Source organism: Nymphaea colorata, chromosome 3 (assembly GCF_008831285.2).
Source record: "Nymphaea colorata isolate Beijing-Zhang1983 chromosome 3, ASM883128v2, whole genome shotgun sequence".
NCBI lineage: Eukaryota > Viridiplantae > Streptophyta > Magnoliopsida > Nymphaeales > Nymphaeaceae > Nymphaea > Nymphaea colorata.
The window spans coordinates 570,832-597,033 of record NC_045140.1 but is presented as its reverse complement, the minus strand read 5'-3'; the positions used below and the strand labels follow the sequence as shown (position 1 = coordinate 597,033).

General features: G+C 37.1%; 2 protein-coding genes across 2 annotated transcripts; both read right to left on the bottom strand.

Annotated features, from left to right (window-relative positions):
• Nucleotides 1–253: 253 nt before the first annotated feature.
• Nucleotides 254–13,714, bottom strand: LOC116250103 (uncharacterized). The gene is made up of 12 exons (XM_031623496.2): nucleotides 13,611–13,714; nucleotides 12,860–13,466; nucleotides 12,655–12,749; nucleotides 10,612–10,669; nucleotides 10,280–10,474; nucleotides 8,670–8,746; nucleotides 6,248–6,330; nucleotides 5,034–5,085; nucleotides 1,949–2,017; nucleotides 782–868; nucleotides 631–692; nucleotides 254–544 (listed from the first exon to the last, which is right to left on the bottom strand). Exons 2-12 carry the CDS (start codon nucleotides 12,996–12,998, stop codon nucleotides 406–408), a joined length of 1,056 nt encoding a protein of 351 aa, XP_031479356.1. The 5' UTR covers nucleotides 12,999–13,466; nucleotides 13,611–13,714; the 3' UTR covers nucleotides 254–405.
• A 4,210-nt stretch (nucleotides 13,715–17,924) lies between these two features.
• LOC116250487 (uncharacterized) lies at nucleotides 17,925–25,810 on the bottom strand. Its single transcript, XM_031624126.2, has 8 exons — nucleotides 25,020–25,810; nucleotides 24,130–24,341; nucleotides 22,342–22,623; nucleotides 20,734–20,856; nucleotides 18,930–19,077; nucleotides 18,633–18,850; nucleotides 18,246–18,282; nucleotides 17,925–18,143 (listed from the first exon to the last, which is right to left on the bottom strand). Exons 1-8 carry the CDS (start codon nucleotides 25,426–25,428, stop codon nucleotides 18,010–18,012), a joined length of 1,563 nt encoding a protein of 520 aa, XP_031479986.1. The 5' UTR covers nucleotides 25,429–25,810; the 3' UTR covers nucleotides 17,925–18,009.
• Between the last annotated feature and the right edge of the window lie 392 nt (nucleotides 25,811–26,202).

Sequence of the window (26,202 nt, the reverse complement as noted above, 5' to 3'; positions counted from 1 at the left end):
ATCCTTGCATTATATATATATATATATATATATATATATATATATATGCCGCTATACACTGTACATGGACGAATCTTCCCTGTATCGTCTTCTTCCAAATCTGGTCAGGTATTCTCTAGTTCACGGAAAACAATAAGAATCCTAAAGATACAAACCCCGTGGTTCATGCTTACCGTACAGTATTTGCAACCAACCCCGTTTGATTAGATATTCTGAACTATGACAATCAATCTCCCTAGAAAGTGGACTGAACTTGCAGAATCTTAAATTCTTAATGCTATTGCCTTTCATATATTTCTAAAGCCATTGCTGTTCTCTACAAATTAATATTATAAAAAATAAAGAAAAATGAATCCGGACGTGCAATCATTTAGAGAGGATTGCATGGTAAAAATGTCATGATCTTCATTTTTTTGATATGTTGGCCGCGCTTTGTGGGACACGCGCCTCTGCATTTTGAAAAGCATCTTCCTCGTCTCTTAAACTGCATTGGAGGTTGTTTTGGCCGTCGTCTGATCCTATTCTATCATTGTTTCTAGAAGCCCTGTAAGGAACATTCACTCATCACAAAGTTACCTCAACGCTATAATGCTTAAGAGAAAAAGATATTTGAAATGGACAATAACATACCAGGAATATAATATGAGTCCAACAGCAACCATAAAGAAAGCAAGAAAGTACAACCAGTCAACCTGCAAATTGCAACTCCGAAAGTTACAGCGAGGCAACTGACAGCTAAATGCCGTATGTGCTTATATGAAGAAAAGATGCAGAATCCAACCTGCTCCTTATAAGCAAATATGCGAATTAGAACAGCCCACATATCTGATGTCAGCAAAGAAAGGTTGAGCATCGTAGACCCGCTTATCTGCATGAAAAAAAAAGAAAAGAGAAGCATTCTAATTTTGGGCTATATTGTCGAAAAATCTATCCATCGAAGACAAAGATGCATTGTCACCGATTGGCCAGCATGACATACAAAATTTAGTACTTTTCACAAGCACACTGCAGAGACACCTGAATCTAATTGGAAACGTAACTCTTTTCATGATATTATTAAAATAAGTCCCCTTTTTTGTTTATCTCAGCTTTATCGAGAAATATATCAATAGGTATGAAGAGCATGCTTAAACATTCTTGCTGCCATCTTATGGTTGAAGAAATCCCCTCTTGCTTCTTGCCTTCTCCTTCTTTCAGAACAAATCTGGACATCAAGGTCTAACATGTTCACGTTCAAACTGTTTGAAAGGCCATATTGAGCTACCTCATGTGTCTGCAGAGTGCAGAGTATCAAGTTGCAGATTTTTCCATTCAGTCGTTTCCCTAACTACATTGTAGTTTTCTTACAAGAGAAGTTGCAAACTGTTGGCTTTTACCCGGAAAAGTTTGAGGGAGAGGGTTAAACAATGTGTCATATATATATATATGTGTGTGTGTGTGTGTGTGTGTGTCTTATCCATCCAGAATACAAACAAAGAGCAAAAAGCAGAAAAGCTTGTTCTGCTGATGCATCATAAAACATTTATCACATTGCAAAATATATACTGGAATTTTCACCGTGATGACACAACAGGATACCAGAAAATGTGCCATCTACTGCATCAGATATTGACACCAGGCAACCAATTTCAAATGAGTAATGTTCCAAGTGCTAACATATGATTTTTAACTCAAGTGAGGTTGTCCCTTTAAAATTTTGAAGACAAGATTGTAAAAGCTCATAATATACTGCTAGATGTAAATTGAAACTCTTCAACATGATGATAGAAGAATATATAAAAGCTAAATTTCCTGCATTAGTGCTTGTATCAGAAACTGAAGCACAAGCCATGGTTCACCTTGTTCCAACAGGAGTGCCTGTTCCAATATATGTTTTTAACACAAGCATAGACTATTTAACAAGTTGAATATCAAACACAGCTGACAGACTTTAGACACTGGAACATACCTTAAGCAAGACGGGAACCAAAGTGTAAAATAAGAACATCGCCAAAGAAAATCCAACAAAGGGAAGTACCTGCAATAAAACAGTGGTTAAGAAACAGAAAAAGCTAAGTTAAAAGAAATCAGTCCAGTTATTGACGCAGAGCTATTAGTGCTCTTCATTTGTGATTTTTCTATTGCAAGTTTGGATCTTGGAACTCGATACAGGATCCAAACCCGTTATGTTAGACTGCAGCCATATTTACCATACTCAAATGAAAAACACATCGTGGATTAGTCAAAGCCTAATTGAACTACCTTGTCCAGAACTACTAGGTGGTCTTATTAGGCTGAGTCACCAACCGTGTGACAAGGCACGAGTGCTAAGCCCTGCTTTTGACTATATACATAATAACACTTCCAGTTGCAGACAAATATCAAGTTTCAGAGAGTGCCAAAAAGGCCAAAGAGATTTCTTCATCATCGTTGCTTAGCCTTTCAACTATCCAAGGGTGGGTTTATAGCTAATGATCCTCCATTCCTTCCTATTTTTAGAGCTACAAGTTTGGTTGCTCTGCAAATCTTGTCTTATTGTCTACTTTCAAGTCTTCGATTGTCCTAAAAATGGCTTCACTTCCATCATGTGCTGCTGTTTGTCCAACATGCGCAAATTAAGTAGAACATCATTCACTGACCTTTTCTTTTATTAATTTTTTTATTGCATTGATTCCTAACTTTTCTTAAATAATAGACATCCCCAGGAGAGGACTTTCTACTTTATTGCTTCTTATAGCTATTAGTAATTTCTCTTTATTTTTCTGTATAGAAAAGTTATCATTCTCACACAGAAAGTAGAGTGGTAACTACTTTTAAGATATCTGGTAAAAGTCATGCATTCACCTACACAATTTGATAGGACTGAGTGAAAAATTGATGGGTCAGGCTCTATCAGACTCCATCCATTTGTCTACAGGGCTGGGTCTAGGCCTCGGGATTGGGTCATGCCCGAGCTCGGTAGATATCCCATGGGCAGAATATGTGCCAAGCTCTTCAAAAAAGTTTTATGTACAAGCCTTCTTTCAAAGAGCTGGCAGCATGTTTGTGGTTATTCATGATTAAAAACTACAAAAATGACCTTCAAATTGAGATTTTTTTTATGCAAATTTGATTTATAAAGATTTGAATTTTGAAATTAATGATAGATTGAAGTTTCCAAATTTTTAGTACTTTCATATCATAAAAACATGTATTAAAAATTTTTAATACTTTCACGTATGCAAAAGTTCATTTGATTCTGTTCTTTGAAATTCCCATCTGTTCATCTGGTTCCTTTTGCTAAAGAATGCCAAAACATATGATCTTAAAAAGGGGTTGGAAGGTGAACTAGAAGTTGAAGAGAATGATAATCTCTTTTCATCCACATGAATATTAGTGTCCATATAGAACACACATATCTAAATACTAAATAGTAGTCCCCACATCACATATTTCCATAATAGTCCCCACATTTTTAGCCATTTTACAAGTCCGTCCTTTTTTAAGTTTCCAAAACAATCATCTTCTTTTTGAATGTTTAAAAATATGTCCCTTCTACTGCCCACCACTGTCCAAAAGATATATTAGACAAAAGTGACCTTGGGTTGGCTATAACAGGACTTAACATTTGTACCCTTATCCAGACCCCATAAAAAGATGAAAGTTCTTCATGCATTCAAGTACTTTTTTCATGACAACAGCATGAATGTGATCTTCATGCCAAACAAAAATAGGAATTCACATAAGAACCACCTTTTTTCTGTATGAGTGGATGGTGTTTATAAGCTAGAAAAAAGCTTGGAACCTCATTGACTTTTAAATCCTCGTAAATCCTTACCTACATACTGAAAATCACAACTCACTTGTTGATTCTGATGTTCCTCAAAATGAACATTGGATATGTGCAGTAAATTTGTGAAAAAGCACTCATGCATTTGTGTTCCTAGTCACTTTGTAAAATCACTGCTATCATACTAAAATTGCCCTTCATTAAAGGACAAGATTACTGTTGACTAAATTTGAAAATTTTCCATAACCATATGAAGGACCTATAACCTCAAAAGATGGATTTCTGGTACTATTCGTAACAGCTTAACTGAAAACTTATGCAAGCTCCTGGCCTAACGAATACTAACCCACTCAATCCTCTGCTTCAGTTTAGCACCCAAAGAAACACAAACCAGGAGACATGATAGTAGAAAACCCAGGCAAACATAGGCACCACTCACTACAATTCTAGTATACATGAGACTATTTTCAAGTCATTTTCACGAAAGAGATGCCAGACAACTGATATGTTTTATGGTGTGTATACAGGTTATACGCAAATAAGAGATCTTTGTCACAATAAGTCAAAGCCCACATAAGCAGATTAAGCAGGAACCAGAAAGCTAAGGGAGATGGACACTTTGCTTGGGATGCCACAGCTGCATCGACGTGACGTGGGTGCAGCTCTGACATGTACCCTTCACTCCTGCCTCTTTTTCTCTCATTTTTCTTTTTTCTCTCTTTTTTTCTCTTCTTTCTCTCCCTTTCTTTCTTTTTTGTTTTTTCCTCTCTTTCTTTTTATTTCCCTCCTATTTTTCTTCCTCCTCTCTCTTTCTCTTTCTCTCTCTCCCTCCCCCCTCCCCCCTCTTCCATTTAAAAGGACAGCATCAGGTTGTCATAAAGGATGACCAGACTGCCAATATTCTAAGAAGATTTCATATATATTATTTTTCAAATACTACAATAACCTTTGTATACAATTTAATTTTCAGCAAGCAAAAATATATAAGCATATAACCTTATATACATATATACATATAGCACCTCCCCCACACTCAAGTTTTTTAAGATGTGCCGCACTGGCACCTGCATCAGCACGCACACCCCGCACCCATCTGACATAGGCAGAAAAAAAAGGGTAAACTGAAATAGAGTTCAACTTTATTTCAAATAAAAACAAATCATGGAGATCCTACATCAAAGGATTAGTAAAGAAACAAAAATTTGGGTGATCAACGATTTTGGAGGAATGCTATCTCCATAACTACGGGAACAATTAGCCTGGAGCACAGGAAAGAGAAACTTACAGCACCAGCCGTCCAATGAATTGACTGTAGTTCATGGCGCTCTAGAATGATTCTATTTGAGAGGTCAAGGATCTCAAATTTTATATTAGTCACACTCATCCAAGGAATCTAGCTAGTGACTACCAGCATACTGAAGCTTAATGCAATGCACGTGGATGTCTTATATCCCCAGCAAACTGGACAATGAGTAAAACCCCATAGGAACTGGTGAAAGTCATCTACGGACAAACCATTTCGTGCTCGTGTTAAAACACATAACTACAGGGTTCATTGTAAATTTGTCACAGAAAGCAGATCAACCAAATCTTAATCACATTTTTTGGATATGAACTATAAGAATCCAATTAAGGTGTGTTCGTTTCATCACGGATCTGAGATCTGAGATCACTAGGATCTCAGATCGATGGATTTAAGGTCGGAATACCCCCCCCCCCCCCCCCCCCTTCCCGCTGCCCCGCCCCCCCAAAAATAAGAAACCCAACCTGATCTTAAATCCATGGTTTTTATGTAATGTGGACTTAAGCTCCACGTTACTTAGATCCTCAATTTGTTTGAACTGAGGATATCTGTCTGTTGTTTGCTGGTATCATAATCATCTTGCTTCAAAATTTTCACTTTTTATAACTAAGGCATGTTATTGTGATTTTTCCAGCGCATTTAAAGTTTTCTTTTTGATGCATCTTTCTCTAAGACGAGAGTGTTTGGCCTGGTTGTTCTGATGATACTGATGGTTTTAGGGCAGGATGGAACAGATCCAGATGTCAAAAGCAAGTTAAATCATGATCAAATATAATATATGCAGGTCCACTTGTGCACTTAATTTAATTTCTGATGTAAATATGTTGAAATACAAACCATAAACTGGTTTATTCTTCTCATTTCTTAACACAATACATCTTTAAGGATTCTGCAACTTCCAAAATGCCAATTTTCATGTAATTTCTACATTTATAGTTTTATACTATTCATGATCCAGTAGCATATAGCACACACATCTAAGAGGAATTGCAAATCCATAAAAGCAGTTAGCTTTAAGTGTAACAGAAGCTCTTAAAATCGTTTGAAGATGTATCAGGCCAACATGGATTGGGGGGTGACGTGTGTTTGAGTTTGTGATTAGGACATAAAGAACCATTCATGTGCAAAATGTGATTTCCAAGACTGACAGTAAATATCATTAGAAGTCATCAAAAGAGCTTAAAATCCAAGGATACATTTGGCATGCACCGATTATAGCTCCAAATGTGCCTAACATCGCCATAAGCTCGACTCTATCTGCATTCTTCACTAGAAACTCCTGCACAAGAGTAGGTAAAATAAATGTCTACAAGTGCATAACAAAGATCAGAAGTTCCATACCAATACATTGCAAGTCTTCTATACGTTTAATGGGGCATGTAACAATCAGCAAAAGATGTTTAAGGCAATGGAAGAGAGTCACCAGAAAATGACTATTAGCCACAACTTAATATCTATCACATAGAGAATAAGGAAAAAGAAAAGCAAATTATCTGTGGATAAAATAAGTACAAGGAAGAAAGATATGAAGATAAAGGAAACTTAGGAGACAAGTTTGATGAAGGGATAAAACATGAACAACAACAATTTCAGTGCCACAGATAGCTGTCACTCCAAAAGGATCCTGAACTAGGAACATAACAGTGAGAAACTTCATTTGGAAGAAATTCGACATCATAGTGGAAGTATCAGTATGTCACAGTAGCACGACTTACAACACTAATTGGCTTTCCATGGTAAAGGGACCATAGGTAAAGGTTGAAAATGAAAATGGATATGAGTGATTTTGTGAAGGGACTCAACTCTGGCTTGGATATTCAATATTTCAGTGTAAAACATGTGGAGTTATTGATAAAGATTCAAAATGAGGATGGGGACTCATCTCCACCAAAAGTGCACATACATTTCAGACTATGTCACATGGACGTGGGTAATGTTGTAGCTTGGTGTGGCAAAACAACTATGGCTGGCAAGGAGAAGCAGGTGGAGCAAGAACATACCTGGCAGTGGTGACAGCAGCACCCCAGCAGTCAGCAGACCAGAGACAGTAGAAGGAGAGAAGGTATTGGACTATTAGTGTTTTTGTTATTCTAGATTTTTCAAGTTCAACCTTAATCTTTTTTTTTGTCATTTTTACAGAAAAAGCCTTCTTTTATAGTTTACGGCAACCAGTTTTTTGACTTACAATAAAGCTTTTTTAAACACACATGCACACACCCACACACACACATGACACTAGCTGTAGTCAGTACACATCCGTACAGCTCTGGCTGTGAAACTTTAATAACTAACATGAAAACAGTCAAAGAGTTTGGAGACCAAACTCTTTTAAATTGAGAATTCCTTGAATGAAAAAGCTTCTTTTTTCTGAAGGTTCATAAAGACAAGTAGACAACCCTGATAAGATTTTATAAATTGCCTACCCAGATGCTATCTCCAGAACAAGAAAAAGGGTACAAAGAGGTCTTTTCCCTTCAGACATTATTTTAATTCAACTAATAATATTGCAGACATTTCTTCATCCCATATTCTATTTTGATACCACAGTTGTGAAGGCTGGACTTTTTCTCTTTTTCCTTTCGAGAATTAGGAAAAACTAGATGCTAGAAAAGGTTGGTTGGTGTACATGTAGCTGAGTGATAATAACACCAAATATGTTTAACCATTTTTTTAGTTCATTAATTATTCTTTAGATAATGAATAGAAAGAGAAATCGAGCAAGGTCAATATGTACTTTCAGGTTCAACTTTCAATATAAATATTATGTGCAACTCATGGACCAAGATGCATTCAGTTCAAGCAGTCTGTTTCCAGGAAGAAATGGGTCTGCAAACTTAAGGATCTATGTAATACGGACACCCCGTTTCGGGGGAGTACCAATGTCGACACGAGTGCTGGTACTGTATCATGTCGGACATGGCCCGAACAGAGTGCTGACCATGTGAGGTGCAGTCAACACACCCAGGGCCATGTCCATCCTTTTCTGGATTCGATCAAAATTGACAAAGCATAATTTTGTTTCTTAAAAGTTGTTTTGCTTATATTTTCTTTGAATTCCTAGATAATATGAGTTTATAACAAGGTTCAGCATACATGACTGCCATTGCAGTCACGACTCATGTATGCTGAACCTTCTATGTTAGAAGAACTGAGCTTATTTCCCAATCATCATTCTAGGATTCTAGTTCATACTTCGTTCATTAGTTTCTGCTTCATAATTTACAGGTTTTGAATCATGAATGTATTGTTCTGTTTATTTAAAATCTTATTTTTTGTTTTATATAAATAAATAAATAATATATATATATATATTAATATATATATATATATATATATATATATATATATATATATATATATGGGCCCGTACCCATGTCTTTTGGAAATTATCTGCACCCCGACCAGCACCCATACACGTACCTATGTGACAGTTAAGGATTCAGCATATACAAAACATATAGAGGAATGCATGCACACAAGCAGGACAAAGAAAGAAACTTTTCACATATAAAGTTAAAATTTGTATTCTAGCATTTAGAGTATCAAAATAGAAGAATTATTATACGCATAAAGACCTAAGAACAACAAAAGTGCAAGGAAAAGGAAACAAAGCCATACCTCACTGACATTGCTAATTCCATATAGCATGGAGCCACCTACAACAAGCAGATCTCCTTTGATTGGATTGCTTCCTCCTAGATCATAAACAGGACATTATTGAGACAGAAAAAAAAAAGTTATTATGTATAACCATGAACAATGTAAACACAAAAACCAGAACTGGAAGAAAGACAATTCAGCGATAATATAAGAAGAAAACAAACATAGATACCATAGCAGCTACCGACTAATTTCAAGATATGGTAGCTTATAAGGCACAAGCCTCTGTTAATTGTATTTCTCCCTACGAGAGATGAGATATAATAAGAACTTTGAGCATATAAAGGACATAAATGTAGGCATTTATACAATAATCCACTATCTCAGAGAGTGCTCAGCCGAACATCAGGATAGGACTGCTAGGTGCGGTTTGAAAGCAGAACAGTTAGACATTCAAAGACCTGGTTCTGTACACTTTGTGCTTGAAGATGGTAATGAAGTGGAGTCTTGGACAGTTTGTTCTTCTATCCACTGTTTGATTTGAACGGACAATAACAAAATCTCTTGCATTTCATTGTGTTATTTGGACAAGTAGAATAAAATCTGTTTTAAACTGTCACCTATTAATTTTATAATGAGTTTACCCAACTTAATCTATATAACTTTAAAAATTTAGCACTATCCATGAATTGTGAACCTACCATACAGATACCTAAGCATAAAATAGCATATATGCATCACTGACTTGTCATATCTAATATGAGCATACATATATGTGTACAGAAGTATCATATGTGCAATCAGGACCTGCAGTAAGTGCATTATTAACTTGTCATACACATACATGCAAGTGTGACAAGAAACATATTTGAATAATATAATACATCTTTAACACTTCCCTCCAACTCGCGAAATAATAACGGCAAGTTTGTTAAGAAGAAATCAAGAAAAGAGACTTGTGGCGATGACAATTAAATATGTAAGTTTGCTATTTCTTTTCTTTTACTGCATTTTCTTTATTTATGTATTTTGTTGTAATCCAGTTCTGGTCATTTTTTACCTTTGACAAGGACTGAGCATTGGCTAGCTCCAAAACCATTGTTAGCCATCGGAGCTGGGCCAACAGCCAGCTCAAGCTGCCTTTGAGCTGTATATATTTTGAGAATTTTCTCCTTCTTGGGTATGATTCTCTATCCATTTGGCTCCTATAAAGACTTCCTTTCTTTTCATATGTGGCATGTTAATGCACGTGTGATTGATTTATTATTGTGTGTTAATTATGAAGTTCTTCTTTTCATAATAGCACCCATCAGCTATTAAAGGATGAAGGATACTCGATCATGTTTCCTCATTCAGTGAATTTGACAAAATCTCCACCCAAGTTCATTGCTATATCATTCTTGCCTTCATATTTCTCTTCATATTTGCCTATTTAAGAATTTTTCTTTTTCTACTTCTGAGGCTTGTGGCATTTTATATCGCCAGCTTGCCCAGCCTCCACAATTAGCAATTTACATGTGAAAATATTTAGAATCATAAATCTGCAAACTGTTGTAAGTTAATTGAACAAGCAATACTTATCAACAGCCGTCAAACATAGAAGAATATATCCATAAAAAATTACTTACTTCCTCGATCACTTGCATGGGCATCAGAAAACACAACCATAACAAGTCCACTGATACAAATAGCCACACCAGTAAATTTCAATACGCCATAATGAGTCTTTAAGAACATCCAGGTCAAGAATATGACACATGGAATTGTCCAGCAATCCAGCAGCATGACACTTGTTAGGGATGTATACTGGTATGCCTTGACCACTAGGTTGGAAAGAAAAAAGGCATCAAAAAATGAAGTTTGGGAAGGTGTTAAACAAGGAAAGAAGATAAGTAAATTTTGACTGCTTATGCTCCAAAGAAAGAATTCTTGAATTGCACAAGAAAATTAAATAACTCACCAAGATAATTAGCTTCAACATCAACAAATGCAAGCATTACATAGTAATACCACTTGGCCTGCATAAAATGGAAGATGCAAAAATAATTGTCAAATAACACCAGAAATCAAGAGAAGTACAACCTTAAGACTAATAAACAGCCAAAGGAACTCAATCTACAAGCTATCCTGTCAAAAGCACTAGCTGAAGCCTAGGTGCACAATCAGGAGTAAAGCCTAGGCCGTACAAAGCACATGAAGCATCCTTTCAACATTAATTGTTAAAATTCACAACAAAATAAAAAACATTTTTCAATGAGAACCTATAACTATCAACTTGCAACAGCAAAATAACTTAAAAGGCAGAACATCACTAACACAATCATCCCAGAGCAAAAAAAGTTGAAAATCAAATGTAATGAAAAACAAATAAAATTTGTAGCACAAAGAGTGCAAGTTTACAACTTAATATCAATGCTTGTCAATGTTATAGTTATGCACATTCCTAAATAAAAACCACTAAATGTCTCATGTTAATATCTAAAGCCTAAATTAAAAACCAAAAAATACTAATCTAATTAGGAAAAAAGAAAAAAATGGAACACAAATCCTTAACATAACCATGGATTCCAGATTGTTCAAAAAAATATATACAGTGCCCATATTAACTCATACAACACACAGACACAGATTGTCAAAAGCTTTAGCAAGATCTTATATAGTTAGATAAGCCTACAACCTAGGCAGGACTAAGTGCATTAGGCAGTGCCCCTTACAAAGAGGGAAAGCCACATCTTTCACGATAATATCGCTTGCCATAATACTGTTTTCTGTTATAATTCTAATAAAGAAGAAAAAGGTAATAAGAAGACAATAAATTTATATGCACAGTGAAGTTCAGAACCTAAAATAGCAAACTAATATTCAAAGTATATGTGAATTGTAATTGTAACTATAAGTGTGCATGCATGCACTCACACATATACATGCACATATACTTTTAAAGCAAAATTGCAAGCAGTAACAAAAAAGTGGGGAAAAAATGCACAAAACAGAAGAAGAAAAATATATATAAAAAAAAACTCAAAAGAAGAAAAAATAATAATAAAGAAATAAGAAGTCCTAGGGTATTGAGTGCATCCTAGGCAATGTTCTAGCCTTCTAGGCATTAGCAAGTGGCAAGTTGCTTAAGAACAGTTAGCTTAGCCATCAGCCAAGCCTGAGGGCCTAGGCAAGCCTTTGATAACATAGGGACTATGAAGCTTAGGAATTATTCAGCTTACACGATCCATAAGCAAATTTTTCCTTATGTTCCTTTCAGGATCACAACCCAGAACAGCCAACTATCTTATTTCAACATGACTTTCCGTTACATTTTGCTCTGAAAATCTTGAAATGAGTAAAAAAATTGCCAGAAAACACTACCATGTGAAAATCACAAAAAGTTAAATTTACACAAATTAAACCAACATTGTTGGATACTTTTGCAAAAAGGAGACAAAATCTTGTTAGACCTGCATGGATGAGAAAGGCTTCAAGGTGTACAGGAAAGGCTCCGGTAGCATCTTATTGTTATAAGTGAAGATGATGAATGCAATGGACTCATAATAATGCGGAAGAAGCGGATGGATTCAAAGAGGAAGCTTAGAACACATTGTTAGCTTGTTACTGCTATTCTATGTTTTCTTAAGAAAGGAGTTCAACCCGCAATTCATGATGAGTATGCATATAGCAAGAGACCAGCGGGATAGAACTGCATGCATCTAGATGTGACCCGTATACCGGTATTCATTTATTTTATTTTATAATGGTACAGAGTCTAAAACAATAATGAATTGAGTCGTTCCCCTTAAGATACCAACAAAAATTCAGCATGACCAACCAACTTCCCATCTCAAATCTGGCAATGCCCCCGTAAAATTTAGTAACAGTACTCAGAACGTCCTATTATAACACCACCAACGGCATGCATGAACAATCAGCATATCGAACTCAATTAGAAAAGATAAGGAGGGAGGAAAGAAAGAAGGAAGCAGAAGGAGGAGGATAAGGGGAAGCTTTTTACATGAAGTCTTTTCCTTCGATGTAGAACAATGCCTCCGTATATGACTGCCAGAAGCACGTAGTTGAAAAACGACTGTGACGTCGGCGCACTAATCCCTTGTATTATTAACACCCCACATGGAGGAAAGGGGAAAAAATAATCAATTTAAAGCCATATAAATATGGGTGGGGAAGAGAAAGCGCGCGCGCGAGAGAGAGAGGGTTACCTTTTCTTGCAAGTTCCGAAGACGCGAAACCCGTGGAGGTGATGAGCAGGGAAACAATCTGTCCCAGAATCAGAGCTACCAACGTCAACCTTGATCTGAACCAATACACTTTCTCCTTCATCCACTCCGAACAATCCATCTCTCTCTCTCTCTCTCTCTCTCTCTCTCTCTCTCAATAAATAAGCATCAAGAAGTCAAATGCGAAAGGACATAAGCTCTATAGATCAGAAGGAACAAGCAAAAATTCCTTATGAGCTTATATTCTCTACGTTAATCGGAATGGACAACTTCTGAAGGTGGACGAAAACCGAAAACTCCTTATAGAGTGAGGAAGGAGGGAATAATCCTGGAGGGACAGTCTTGAAAGACAAGTTCCATCTCCAATAACAAAAAGCCAACGGTTTAGAACGCAAGGTTGGTCTCCCGACTCCCAAGGCAACAAACTATTACTCCTCACCGTCCGATGACAATGTAGAGAGAGAGAGAGAGAGAGAGAGAGAGAGAGTATTTATGAGGAAAGACAGACTGTTCGCAGAAAGACGATCCTTCTAATGGCCGAGGAAATTGGATACTTTAAACCATGCTTTCTGCTTCCATGGAAAGTTCTCTTGTTCATGCAAGAAAAAAGGAAAAGCAGTCAACATAGGTTCTCCTTTTAACAATTACTGGGGCAAGAAAAAGGAAAAGCAGTCGACTAAAGAAGGCTGCAAAATTTTTCGACTATCAGAGGTGTGCAACCACAACCACCCACCACTAAATTCTTATGTTGCTTCCGCTTCGTCTGCCACTTTGCTTTCTCACTATGCAGTATACGCCACCAAAGCATCTCTTTCTCCAACCCACGCCTTTCATTTCTGTACCAACCGATATAATATCATGCAATCATACGCACGATAAATCTTGTTTCCTGTGATGAATATCGTAAGCTAATGTCATGCAGACGTAATCCATGTGACTTCTTTGATACCAACTTTGTTACTGATCCTCCCTCCTCAGTCATATTATGCGGTCATACGATCTCTCTCATCATAAAAATATTTCTAAAATCTTCAAGGGTGGAGAATATAAACTGTCCGGTTAGACCAATTGATAGCAGCAAGGTGAAATTTTATTTGAGAATATGGTTTGATAGATAAAAATCCTTTTGAGAACAGATTTGATAGATGACCACAAAGAAGTGGTCATATCCGACGAGTAGTTCTGCATCCAAATCCAAATGCTCACGTCGTACACCAAATGTGATCAGCTCATTTTTAGCCAGCAATCACAGACAAGAACAGAGAATAATTAAATCATCATGCAAGTCCGCATTCAGATTGAGCTGAGGATTGATATTTTATGGTGTACCTAATCTTTGAGGAAGTTGGTTAACAACTTCTTTAATGTCAATTTTCTATGTTGCAAAAGGAATGACATCGATATGCAAGTTGAAATATAGTGGCGACACCAATCTGATACACCAAAAGCAGCTCTAAACTTCCAAGGATGATAAGAATAGGGGAACATCTTCCAAGGATGATAAGAATAGGGGAGGCTTAGGCCTCCACTCAGATAGTGGGATTAGCCTCCCACTGACCTATAAATCGCATGGTGTTTGGACCTTGCTTTTTGTTTGATTTGATTTCAAAGGAAATAATTGGCTGCTTGGAATATGAGTAGTTCTAAGTATCTGGTACGCCTTCTTTCTGTCATTCACCTTGTCGGTACGTGTCACTGTCAAGCTGGATAAGGAAAGAATCTCTCTGTCCCCTGCAAGTTGCAGGGCATCGTTGCCAATGGATTAGCCATTGGCCGACCTGAGAAAGTATGGAGATCCAGGTTCAAATCTCACATGTTTGCTGTGCTCATGGATGCCCATTTGAAAATTGACATCCATCTCCATTTTTTGCTATTGCTGGGATTGAAAAGATGAGCCAAGTCAACAAAAGCAACCAAACCAAAGGTTATTTTATTGAAAATTTGTTGTTTACGTCTCAAGATGAGAGTCATCATCATAAAAGAACAAAACAGTCACTCTCAAGATATTTGTTTCTTCTACCTCACTTAGTCGAAATGTTGAAATCTTACAAAAAATGAAGAAAAATCCAAAATTCATGAAGGGAAAAAATACACAACATATAATGTGATTTGTGCAAAGTGGAGTGACTTTTTGAGAGACTTATTAGGAGAGAAATGAGTAAACGCTGTTCAGTTGCTCTACCATCCACACGCACATAAAAAAAAGAGGGGACATTTTCATTAGTATTTTTTCTGTCGTTCTATAATTAAGTGGATGAATAAGTGGGAACCAATCAAGAAGTTCAAATTGCTTCCAGCATTCTAAAATAATAAAATAAAACAGAGAGAAGAAGATAGTTCTCTATTAATGACAATGACACGTTGGACTGTTAGGGAAGCTTACAAAAAATGTCTTAATCCTCCCTCCAGACTCAATAAAATGGTCATTGATGAGCTTAAATAAACAATTTGCTTATCTTTTGTAACTTAGAGAGATCAAAGGCAGGTGTTCCTACCTAAGAATTGTGCCCGCATTTTGAAAAAGTTATATAGTCTTGCACCCTTTCTTTAAGAGATCCCTTGAATCAGCATTGACCTTTTATGAGTTTTAATATGGAAAAAATAGATAATGCGTATATGCTTTCGAAGACAGTATATGCATGATTACAAGAATGGTAATGTGTGTGAGATGGAAGAAAGAGATGCGCATAGGATCTAGAACACAGATAAATATGACGACATGGGTGATGTGGAAACTAAGATGGACAAATAAATAAAGATTAATATCAAACCAGAACCCATGATTGCCCACAAAGTAAAAAATAAGTATTGCTTTCAGCAGTGTTCGTATAATATTGCTTCAAATTTTCTTGTGGTCATGCAGCATTACACTTGATATTATTGTGATCTTCAACAAGTTATTGTTAGGGCAAACAACAAATATGGGTGAGCAAGGGAGACCCACCAATCCAACCTCTTGTTCCTCTAGGATATAGGGTCTGCTTTTGGTACCTTAAAGTGCCGCCCCTGCTGTGTTTCAAAGAAAAATTGGCTGTTTACTAGTTCTAGTTCTGTCCATTGCACCAACCTTGGAGACTAGTATTGTTATTTGCTGTAGAAAGTTAAGCCATCAAAATTTAAATAAGATAAAGTACTTATTAAATTAAGATCGTTGTAAATTTTATTCGAACCATCATGTGGGAACTGCCAACCTTGCATATATAGTAAATTGTCTATAAAATCATTTCCACAAATCTTAAAGTCATGTCTAAATTATTATAATCTTATAATCATATATAAAATAACCAATGTCACATTTTGTTCTTCGTTACTTTTCTTGATGACTTTTAAACTGGACGTATATACTTTATTTCCAAGAAACTGAAAGCCCTTGATAAATTCAAAAGAACATCGCTAAGAAGTTGAAAGAAATAATTTGATAAAAATGTCAAGATTTGACTGAGGAAGACAATATACAGTTTTAGATTATTTTTATGCTTATGGTCGAAACAAACTTCACCGCAGGGTAAGGCGGCTCAATGCAAAATTAATTCCAAATCTGATATTTGTCTTCCCAGATCCAATTTGAAAAGAAAAATTACCAAGAAGCAATTGGGATTTTCTCCTTCTCAATCCAACACCAAATCTGGATGAGATTGCTATATTAATCCCCGCCTGAACTAACTTTATAGACGACTTTATTTTACTATTCATGTCTCTTTTCAAACTTCCTCGGATTGCAAATGCAGTGATCTCCGCATCTTTACAATCATAAGCACAACAATAGAGGTCCTTGATAATCTCACCATTCCAATAATCTCACCCATGTTGAAAGGAAAGTTAAACTTGCATGGGACTCTAAAGAAGCTCGGCTGATGAAGGCAGACAACATTTTAGAAGCTTTGCATTGGGAGATGGATATATAACATATGGAACTGTAATGTACTAGCAAGAGCCTGCTGGTTTGTCTAATTGGCTTGTGAAAGCAAGCTACCAACTCAGGACCATCTTAAAAGAATGGGTATAAGCGTGGCCCGTTGTGTTCTATGTAATCAAGCAGACAAGAACAATGCCCGTGTCTTCATTAAATGCAAAGTGGCAGTCAACGTCTCGAACACCTCGAGTAGCAAGTTTGGAGGAAGGCGCACACTGTGGCAGGGGCTGAGGGAGGAATTTCAGGTTTGGAATCAAGTCAATTTCAAACAGAAATGGCTAAATAGATGTTGGAAAGTGGTATTTCACATTGTTATAGGAACATTACGGGGAGTCATGAACAAGCTGTTTCATGATAATGACTAGAGAATAGATAGAAAAGCTATCCCATGGTCCTTATGGCAGAATTGTAGAGAAATCTTTAATTCGATGAGGTGGAATAAAGTGGAAAAACGGCTTCTGGAAGTGTTAATCAAGACAGGCCTTGTCTGCAGAGAAAAACCTGTTGGTAGATGATATGGAGAATACAATCTTCATCGCGACTGGTAAAGTCACGGGAAGAAGATTAGTGGATCCAGTTGTGTTTCAGGGAGAGACAGGGAGATTCGTGTTCATTGAAGTGAAACTACTTTGGGTGCAGACGATGCAAACTGAGTCATCTTCCTTGGGAACTTTTATGCAGAAAGAAGGGAGCTGAAAGTGCTGTCTAATAATAAAGTCTGGTTGAGGAGGTTAAAAGGGGCAGTAGAAGGACGAAGGAAGTGGCCTGCAAAATGGGCAGAGTTGGATCGATGGAGATCCCTTATAAGAATTCATTATGAATCCTTCCCACCTGAGAATGGAAGAATTCGAAAGCAATACAGAGGGACAGTTAATAGGCACGAATTTGGATAACTGCAAAGGAAGAGGCAGTAAGTTTCTGCTAAAAGTTTTCAGTAATTGCAGGGGGCGCAGTGTTTTATCCGTGCTTCCAGGTTCTAACTGGTTTCTGAACGCTTCGCGCCTCCCTTTTTTGTACATTCTCCCCTCTTTTGTTAATTTCTGTTTCTTTGCTGTATATATATATATATATATATATATAACCCCAGCTCCTTGCTATTGGCACAACGGACAATAGCAATTAAAGAAGCCCAAATATTTAAAGCTGCAATTTCCCATTAATGAATAGTTTTAAGACGTTTGAATATAATGGACAGAGAAACCCGCAAAAAGAAGGAAACTTATTCCAAGAGAACCTGAATTCTGTCACCCATTTGATCAATAAAATCTAGCAATTTCACCCCCCTCTCTAAATCACCATTTGTTGTCTCAACTGCTTTATCTAACATGGCCTTCAGATTAACACCCCCCAGTCCTGCAGCGATAGAAAAACAGATCAAATTAACAGATTACCTGTGAGGAAAATTAACAAAGTCGTTAACCCATTGTGACAGTGTGCTGCCAAAACAAGAGATACCTGGTATTATGTTCGCAATTCCGTCCAAGAACCCAGCCTGCATGATAAAAGAAAATAGGATTCAGCTCAAAAAACGGATATTCTAGTTATAACAGCCACTCTAGAATAAGAGGATCATGGATCTTTTTTTTTTTTTTATGTTTGCTTCTTACAAGAGGAAATCACACCCAGGATGGGAGACCTTGTTCTTCCAGTAAACTCGGTGGCCCATTCCCCTGCCCCAAGGGTTGAGGTTTGCTCAGCTTAGAACAGGGAGCTGAGATCCATGGAGTATGAATCTACCATAGCAGTCGCAGCCTGCTCTATCCCAACAAACCAAGAGGGATTGGAAAGTGGATCTTATATGAACGTAAGTGTAGCCTTGGTGCAGGAAGATAATATACTTACTGGGATCCTGACATCAAGCTTCTCAAGACCATCACGTCCTGTGATCTTGATCCTCAAGGAACGGGACCAAATACCAGAGAATTGACCCCCAGTATTATCACCTTCAGAGTCATTGTAGACCTCTGGGGTTACCACTTCAACAATAGCTTCTTGAAACGCTTCAGCTCCTCCTTCCTGCAGGTTGAGCTGAGACGAACTGTCAATTCTTGGCTGAGACCCTGCAGTATAGCAGCCAGGGTAAAAGTAAAATCAAAATTAAGTTAAAAAAATGGGACAGAAATGTTGCAACAACTTCACCTTTTTCAGAATACTGACTATCATTAGTGGAATACTGTCTTTCTTCTTCGTAATAGGCATTAAATCCTAATGTATCCTTGATTTCTTCAAATGTTGGCAAACAACTAGGGGGTGGTAGACGACCACTCTTTATTGCCCCAAGAGCTTCCTGCAAAAATTTCAATTGTTAGATAGCAGCATATAAATAATAGCGACATATTGATAATTTGAGACAAAAGAAGCAAGAATCTAATGCAAGGATACTCTAGTGAAAGGAGAGCAAATTTAAGATGAACCCAAAGGATGCAAGATGAACAATGCGTTCAAGCTATCTACTTGAAAGAAAGTGCAGCATTTCCTTCCTTTCGTTCAGCATGAAAAAAATAATATTTTAGGACTAATAGAGTAAAAGATGAAGACAGATAATCATATGCATTGTCGGAGATATTGTTCTCAAGCTTTTATGGACAGTTTTCTTGGAAGTTCTTCTAAAACTGTATTTTCTTGAGAGATCATGGGAATTTAAAAAATAAAAAATATATCAAAAAACAATGGAAAATTTTCATGATACTGAGACTTCTTTACTAATACTGAGACTTCTTTACTAACTTCCTTACCAAAAAAAAATATTAAAAAAGATTCATAGTTTCCTTTTAAACTTTTAAATTTCAGAAGACAGAGAGAGAGAGAGAGCAAGAGAGGGAGAAAGGAGGGTTCACACATTTAAATTTTAAAGATTCAGCTTTGAAAGAAGGGCAAATATCCTGATAATATCACAATAAATATATTTTTGGCAATAAAATTAAAAACATAGCAGATTTTTGTTTTTGTTTTTTTTCTTTAGTGATCCTGAGATGATCATGGTATTTTGGAGCAAAAAAATGGTAATCTTTAAACTGTGAGAGTTGCTTGAGAATGTAGTCTTACATTAAAAGTATTAAGAACTTTGATGGCCATATATACCTGAGCCACTTACAAGCTTGTCTTGATTTAAGTATCCTCTTGGACATTAGACCAAAGATGGTTACAGAGCTAGGTGAAATTTGCCAGACCACACACTTGTTCAGCACTTGGTCAAACTTGTTGCAGTGATGACAATTGACAACAGGACTTCCACTGTTACCCCTTGGATATTGACCCGACAATGGTTATGTATAGCTGGGTAGAATTCACCATACCAGTTACTTGGGTCAGCTCTAGGTCAAGATGTCATGCTAATGACATGAGAACCTGCATTTTGCGTGGTAGATCGTGTTGTTCTTGTGAAATACATATCAAGCTAAAACATCCTAAAGCATAGTATTTGGATGAGATAATGGCAGCTTAGTTATCGAGAAATCTAACTGTAACTAAAAGGGTCATGTATAACACGATTCCCTGGTTACCTGTTGTGTGATGAATACTAGGAACACAACAATGAAGAGCACTGCAATTGAGGTGCTCCACCAATTGCTTCAGATCTTGTAACTTTTCTGTAAGGTCAATCCTACTAAGTTTGCTTCCATTTGGTAGAGAAACAAAAGAACAGATTTGGCATTATTCACGATCAATCGATCATTTGATTACTAAAATGTGAATCATTAAGCAAGTTCGATCACATCCTTTAAAAGCATATAACAGAAAAACCAATCAAGTCACCTCTTATGACAGTGGCAGACATTCTTGATTACCAGAGCACAAATACAAAATACCTCACAATTTACAAATATCCAATATGTAATAGATTCTGTATGATATAAACATCTTTCTCATGCTTCTGTTTTGATCAGTTAAGAAAAAGGCCCCAGAATAGAAATAGAAACACAAAGAACTGATCAACTCACACCTGCATTGCCCGAATCGATACCCCAATCAAGGAAAGTGGATAGCTCACAAGTTTGAATCCAATCTCATCAAGTTCGACAGGAGTAAATATTGGTGTTTTGCCTCCACCTTCAAGCATGTTTGCCTACACAATTGTACTAAAGATATCATGCATGGAAACACAAAACTTAGAGCATCTATACTGCTTTTGAAAAATACTCAAATATAGTAGCTGCACATCTCTGTCACACAGGTACTCCTCCTAAGGAGTACCCGCACGGTACGGGTACAACACGGGTATGGCAGGGTACTGCGTTGACCGTACCGGGTGCGGTCAACCCACCTAAGGTCATTTTTGACATTTTTCAGACTCGGTCAAAGTTGACTAAGTTCAAATTTGTCCGATTTTAATGTTAACGATTTTTACATTTTAACTTCTTAAACCATTTTAACGTTAAAATTTTCGAAACCCTCATTTTAAAGTCCCACATCCCTCTTTTTTCTTCATTTTAACTTCTATATATGTATGTGCATGTGTGTGTACGGCCGTACCCCTGCACCCAAGTTTTTTAAAAATGGTCCATACCCATACCCGTACCTATGTGACATAGTTGCACATTGTATGCTTGTCTTCTCAAGCTTAAGTTGGCATAGATGATTGATAAATGATCTGTTTACAGGATTGAAAACAACAAATCCCATTGGCAAATAATTTTAAGGAGAAAAAAATGATCACGGGTTTCATGACAACAAATATGAGATTAGGAATTCTATGCAAACATAACTTACCATTCTTGTGCTATGTAACTAGTTGAAACATAAAAAGCATGAAACAAAAAGAATGAGTTGAGGCACACATTTGCCAATTTTTTTGCGAATTGTCACATGGATATGGATGTGGAAAGGGCATGTGATGTAAACACACTTGGCAAGGTGTAGTAGTCCATAGATATTACGATCTAGGAACATGACAGTACACTTAAGCAATGAGGAGCTCCAGGCCAATCACCAAATGACTCAAATAATGTGCTGTAAGGCACAGAAAAATGACAAGAAATAATTGTATTTCATGAAAAATACTTAGGAAGCATTGGGGTTACAAGAGGGAGTAGTCCCTCCATTATACAAGAGCAAGAGGGCAGAACTAGCAGTTGGCTAGATTCCATGGGCTCCAATTAGAGTTAGTTCACAGTTGGTCAAACTCCAAATTTGACTAAACAGAAAAACACAAAAAACAACAAGAAAGAAAAGAGAGAAACAGAAATAGAAAGAAAAATAAATAGAAAGAAAAATAAATGTTCTTTACATATTAATCACACTACATGCCATTCTAGTATATATACAAAATAACATTTGCATGAATGCACAGGGTATAGGTACGTATATAATTAGCATAAGCATACAAAAAATGTTACACAGATATTTATATAAATTCTAACTCCCTGCATCTACATCTGGATACATGTGGCATGTTCTCAAAATGGGGGTCCATAGTGCTGCGTCAACAGACACCCAAATATATTCAAGATAGCACTAGAGATATTGCCATCTAGTTCTTGAGCTAAAAACAATTTGGCATTTATTCAATATAAACCTGAGTAAAATACCTTATAATGTAATGAATACCTACCATTTTTGGAAGTAAAGGATAGACCTCACAGAAAGATATCATTTCTTCTTTGGAAGCAAGTGCATCAATAAAGAGAACATCTGCTCCAGCATCACCAAAGGCTTTTGCCCTCCAGAGAGACTCTTCTAAGGAGATTGCTTGCCGAGAGTCGGTCCTTGCCACTATAACTATATCCAATCCGCTTTCATTGCGGGCATCCACAGCTGCTTTTATGCGCATAACAGCCTCCTCTCTTGAAACCACTTTTCTCCCTTGTGTATGACCACATGCTTTTGGAGAGACCTTAAAGGAGAGAGACAGGAAAAAGCTTATGAAACATATGCCACGGAATAAAAATGGCTGAGAAACATGAACATCTTGTGCACCAAAGTTCCCAACCAAAATTACTGGAAGTGATTCATATACCAAGCACATAATCAATAACATACCCAGTTTCTCAGTTACACCATGATGACAACTGAGTAGATAAAAGTAATCAACAAGGCAATGAATGTTGTCAATCCAAATCCAAAAAACAATAAACAATCAAACAGAATCCTTACTTGCTCACTGTGAACTATTACTTATTCCATATGAACAGAAGTATAGGTGCATCTGCAAACCTTAGTGAATGGACCTGGGAAGAGGAACATATAACACGGGATACTGCAATAACTTTATTTAAGCATGCTGCAGTATGTTTATGCTAGTTGCAACTGAGGATAAGTTCCACACAACCGAGTTTCTGCTATGCCAAGTGTTTCATGAAATGGAACAAAAGCAAAACTCATGAACCTTTGACAAATAATCCAAACATAAATCCAGCTAATCATCTCCCTCTATACTTTCTGTTACTTCCAAGCTGGTCAACTGACTGAATAGTCTTCACTTTCTTCACAGTAGCCTAAGAAAGAAAGCATAAAGGTCATGAAGCAAATCGAGTTCTAAATCTCCGATAAAAACTGACCAAAAGAAAATAAGCCTTTGGTTCCAGTTCTCAGATATCCCAATTAATGTAGAACTGACTGACATATGAAAGCAGCATTTTCAACATACGCAACAACAAATGTCCTGATCTAGCTTGCCTGGCCAAGGAACCAAAAGAAGGTTCCAGGATATTACACATCAAACACCATTGAGTTACAATATATGTTTCTCAGAGACATTTCTTCTAGCAAGCAAACCAAACTATTTATCTGCCAAAAGCAAATGATAAACACATTTGTTATTGATTGAAAAGAAATTCCAACATCTTGTCTAACAATTATAAGGGCCTCTTTGATTGTAGATTTAGAAATTCATATTCCACAACTTCGCATTTTTAAGGCTCCAATAATTCTAGTTTTTCATGCTCTTGAGATGTGTTGTGTATTTAGTGAGAAAACAAGAGAAAAGAGAAGATTTTAATCTTTCTCCTGTTTGTATGTTTCTCAGGAATTAATGATAACACCGAGTCTCTTATTTGCTTTGACCAAATTAACAAATTAGGGAAAACTCATAAATTTGAATAATTCAAGCATGATATGGGCGAAAGTAGCCATAATATATTTGTGTTCAAGTCCACACCAACTATGTGAGAACAAAAATATTTGTATTTACTATGATTATAACCAAACATCAGAATAACACATAACCAGGTCCAGCATCAAAAAATATGCTGGATATTTGTCTGACCAACAGGCCCTAACCACCATTTATCGGTAGAAAATTCCTGTACAAAAGCTGAACCAACAAACAGAGGATGGCTCACAAATTCACATAAGATTAGAGCAAATACAAAAACACAAAAAAAATGAAATAGCAGACTACCTGGTCTTCAAGTATAATCCCCGCAAATCCAGCTTTGATGAATCCTTTGACTGTTCTCTTGACACTCATATGGTTTCCATATCCATTGTCTCCATCTCCTATGACGGGGATAGATACAGCATTTGTTATTTGACATCCTTGATCAACCATTTCTCCATACGAGATGAGGCCAACATCAGGCAATGCCAACCTAGCAGCTGAAACAGAAAATCCTGTACGGATATATAATATCCATTCGCTAGTTTAGATTATCAAGATCATTACATCTAAAGGAAATTAACTCTGGAAGACTTGTAGCAACATTTCACAACATCTATGTAACTATGACTTAAAAATAGTTGTCTTCCTCAAAATCATGAAGTAAATTAATCTCCAATGTAACGGAAAATTTATAAGAAACAAGTAACTCATTTTTCTTCGCAACTCAGTGGCAAGCATTGCCACCACCACTTCATATTTACATCTACCATGATTCAGCAGTATCCTGAGACTGGTCCGATGAATATTGTTTCTGTTATTAGTTCCTGTTAACTTCCACCCGTGATAAAAATCAAACAAATCTCATATGAACCATTAAGCAATCATAATTACGAAATACATATCGCAGAGCAGTTTGACGATATCTGTTAAAAAAGTGCTTCATTTTCGAGCTGCTTGAACAGTTCTCTCTTTTTCATTCTTCCTATCTCTCTCTCTTGTTCTATCTTCCACCAAAGCCTTCTCCTACTGTCTCCTTGGCAAAGGGAGAAAAAGAGAAAGAAAGAAAGGATATGCTGAACGTGAGCTGGATATGGGCCTGGAATGAGCTCAACATGCGCCAAACAGAGACCAGTGTTTGCTGATCGGAACAGGAAGAAATAATGTTCAGAAAGAGGAGAATCAGAGCATACCACTCATGAAACAGTAATCGAATCCCGCCATCTCTACAAGCTTCGCACTAAGGGCGTCGAAGCAAGCCGGTCCCTGATGTACACCAGGAGAACTAAGAAGCCTTCGAAGAGCTTCCACCGGAGAGACCTTCGCACTCGGCGTGGAGGCTTCAGTACCCTTCCCGACAGCATTGACCCAGCTCTTGGCAGGGTAACTCCGGCGCGAAGATGATGGGCAAGAAGCGGCGGATTCAATGAGAGGAGTGAAAAGTAGCCGTTGAGGGCAGAGAGGTGCGAAAACAGGTTGCCCACTTCTCAGAATTGAGGTTGGTAGTGAAGGCACAAGTGAGCGAACAGGAGGCAGTGCCACTGGGATATTGGGGAGAAGCGAGACTGCAGGATCAAGCGTGGTGCAGGGAAAGACAGGCATCTCTCTCTCTCGATGAGCTCTGCCCCAGCAAGAATCAGGAAGGTGGGAGCGAGATCTCCGTGACAAGCTTCGACGTGCCCCTTGAGTACGGAAACGTGAAGAGAGTGAAGCGATGTCGAGAGACCGTATTTGCGTGCACCACAGACAACGTTTGGTAACCGGAACATATGTTCCCGTTCCAAAAATATGTGTTCCGTGTCAAAGTTGGTCTAAAAGGACAAGTTGCGCTGGTGTCCGATGTGTTCAGTTTGTGTTTCATTTTAATCAATTTGTGTTTCGCTTTTCACTCAGGTGCCGAAGAAAGGTCCGGGGATGAGGGAGGAAACCGTTTCGATGAAATGAATCGCCAATTTGTTAAATTAGATCGGATGACTCAAATTATTTCATTCATGCATGGGATGAAACTAACTGGCGAATACCAATTTGAGAGAGACAGATGTATATGATTATTAACAATAACATGAAACTTGATTCCCTTGGCAAATAATGGTGGAAGATTACGTTCTTTGCCAGCAACTTCAACATTTCTCCAGTAGTACCTTGGACTTCTAATTCTCTTATACAAAGCTTAGTATAAATGAAAGAAAAAAAATTGCACAGATAGGATGACCCTGTGTCTTTAGAAGGAACGCTAGGAAATGACTTCAAACCTTTTGTCGAATCCATGAAATTTAACTTGGAATGAATAAGAAAAGACTGTCAAAACGGACGTGAGAAAAGTCATGTTGAAAATAGCTAGAATGAGAAAATGAATGCCACAAGGTAATAGGTATT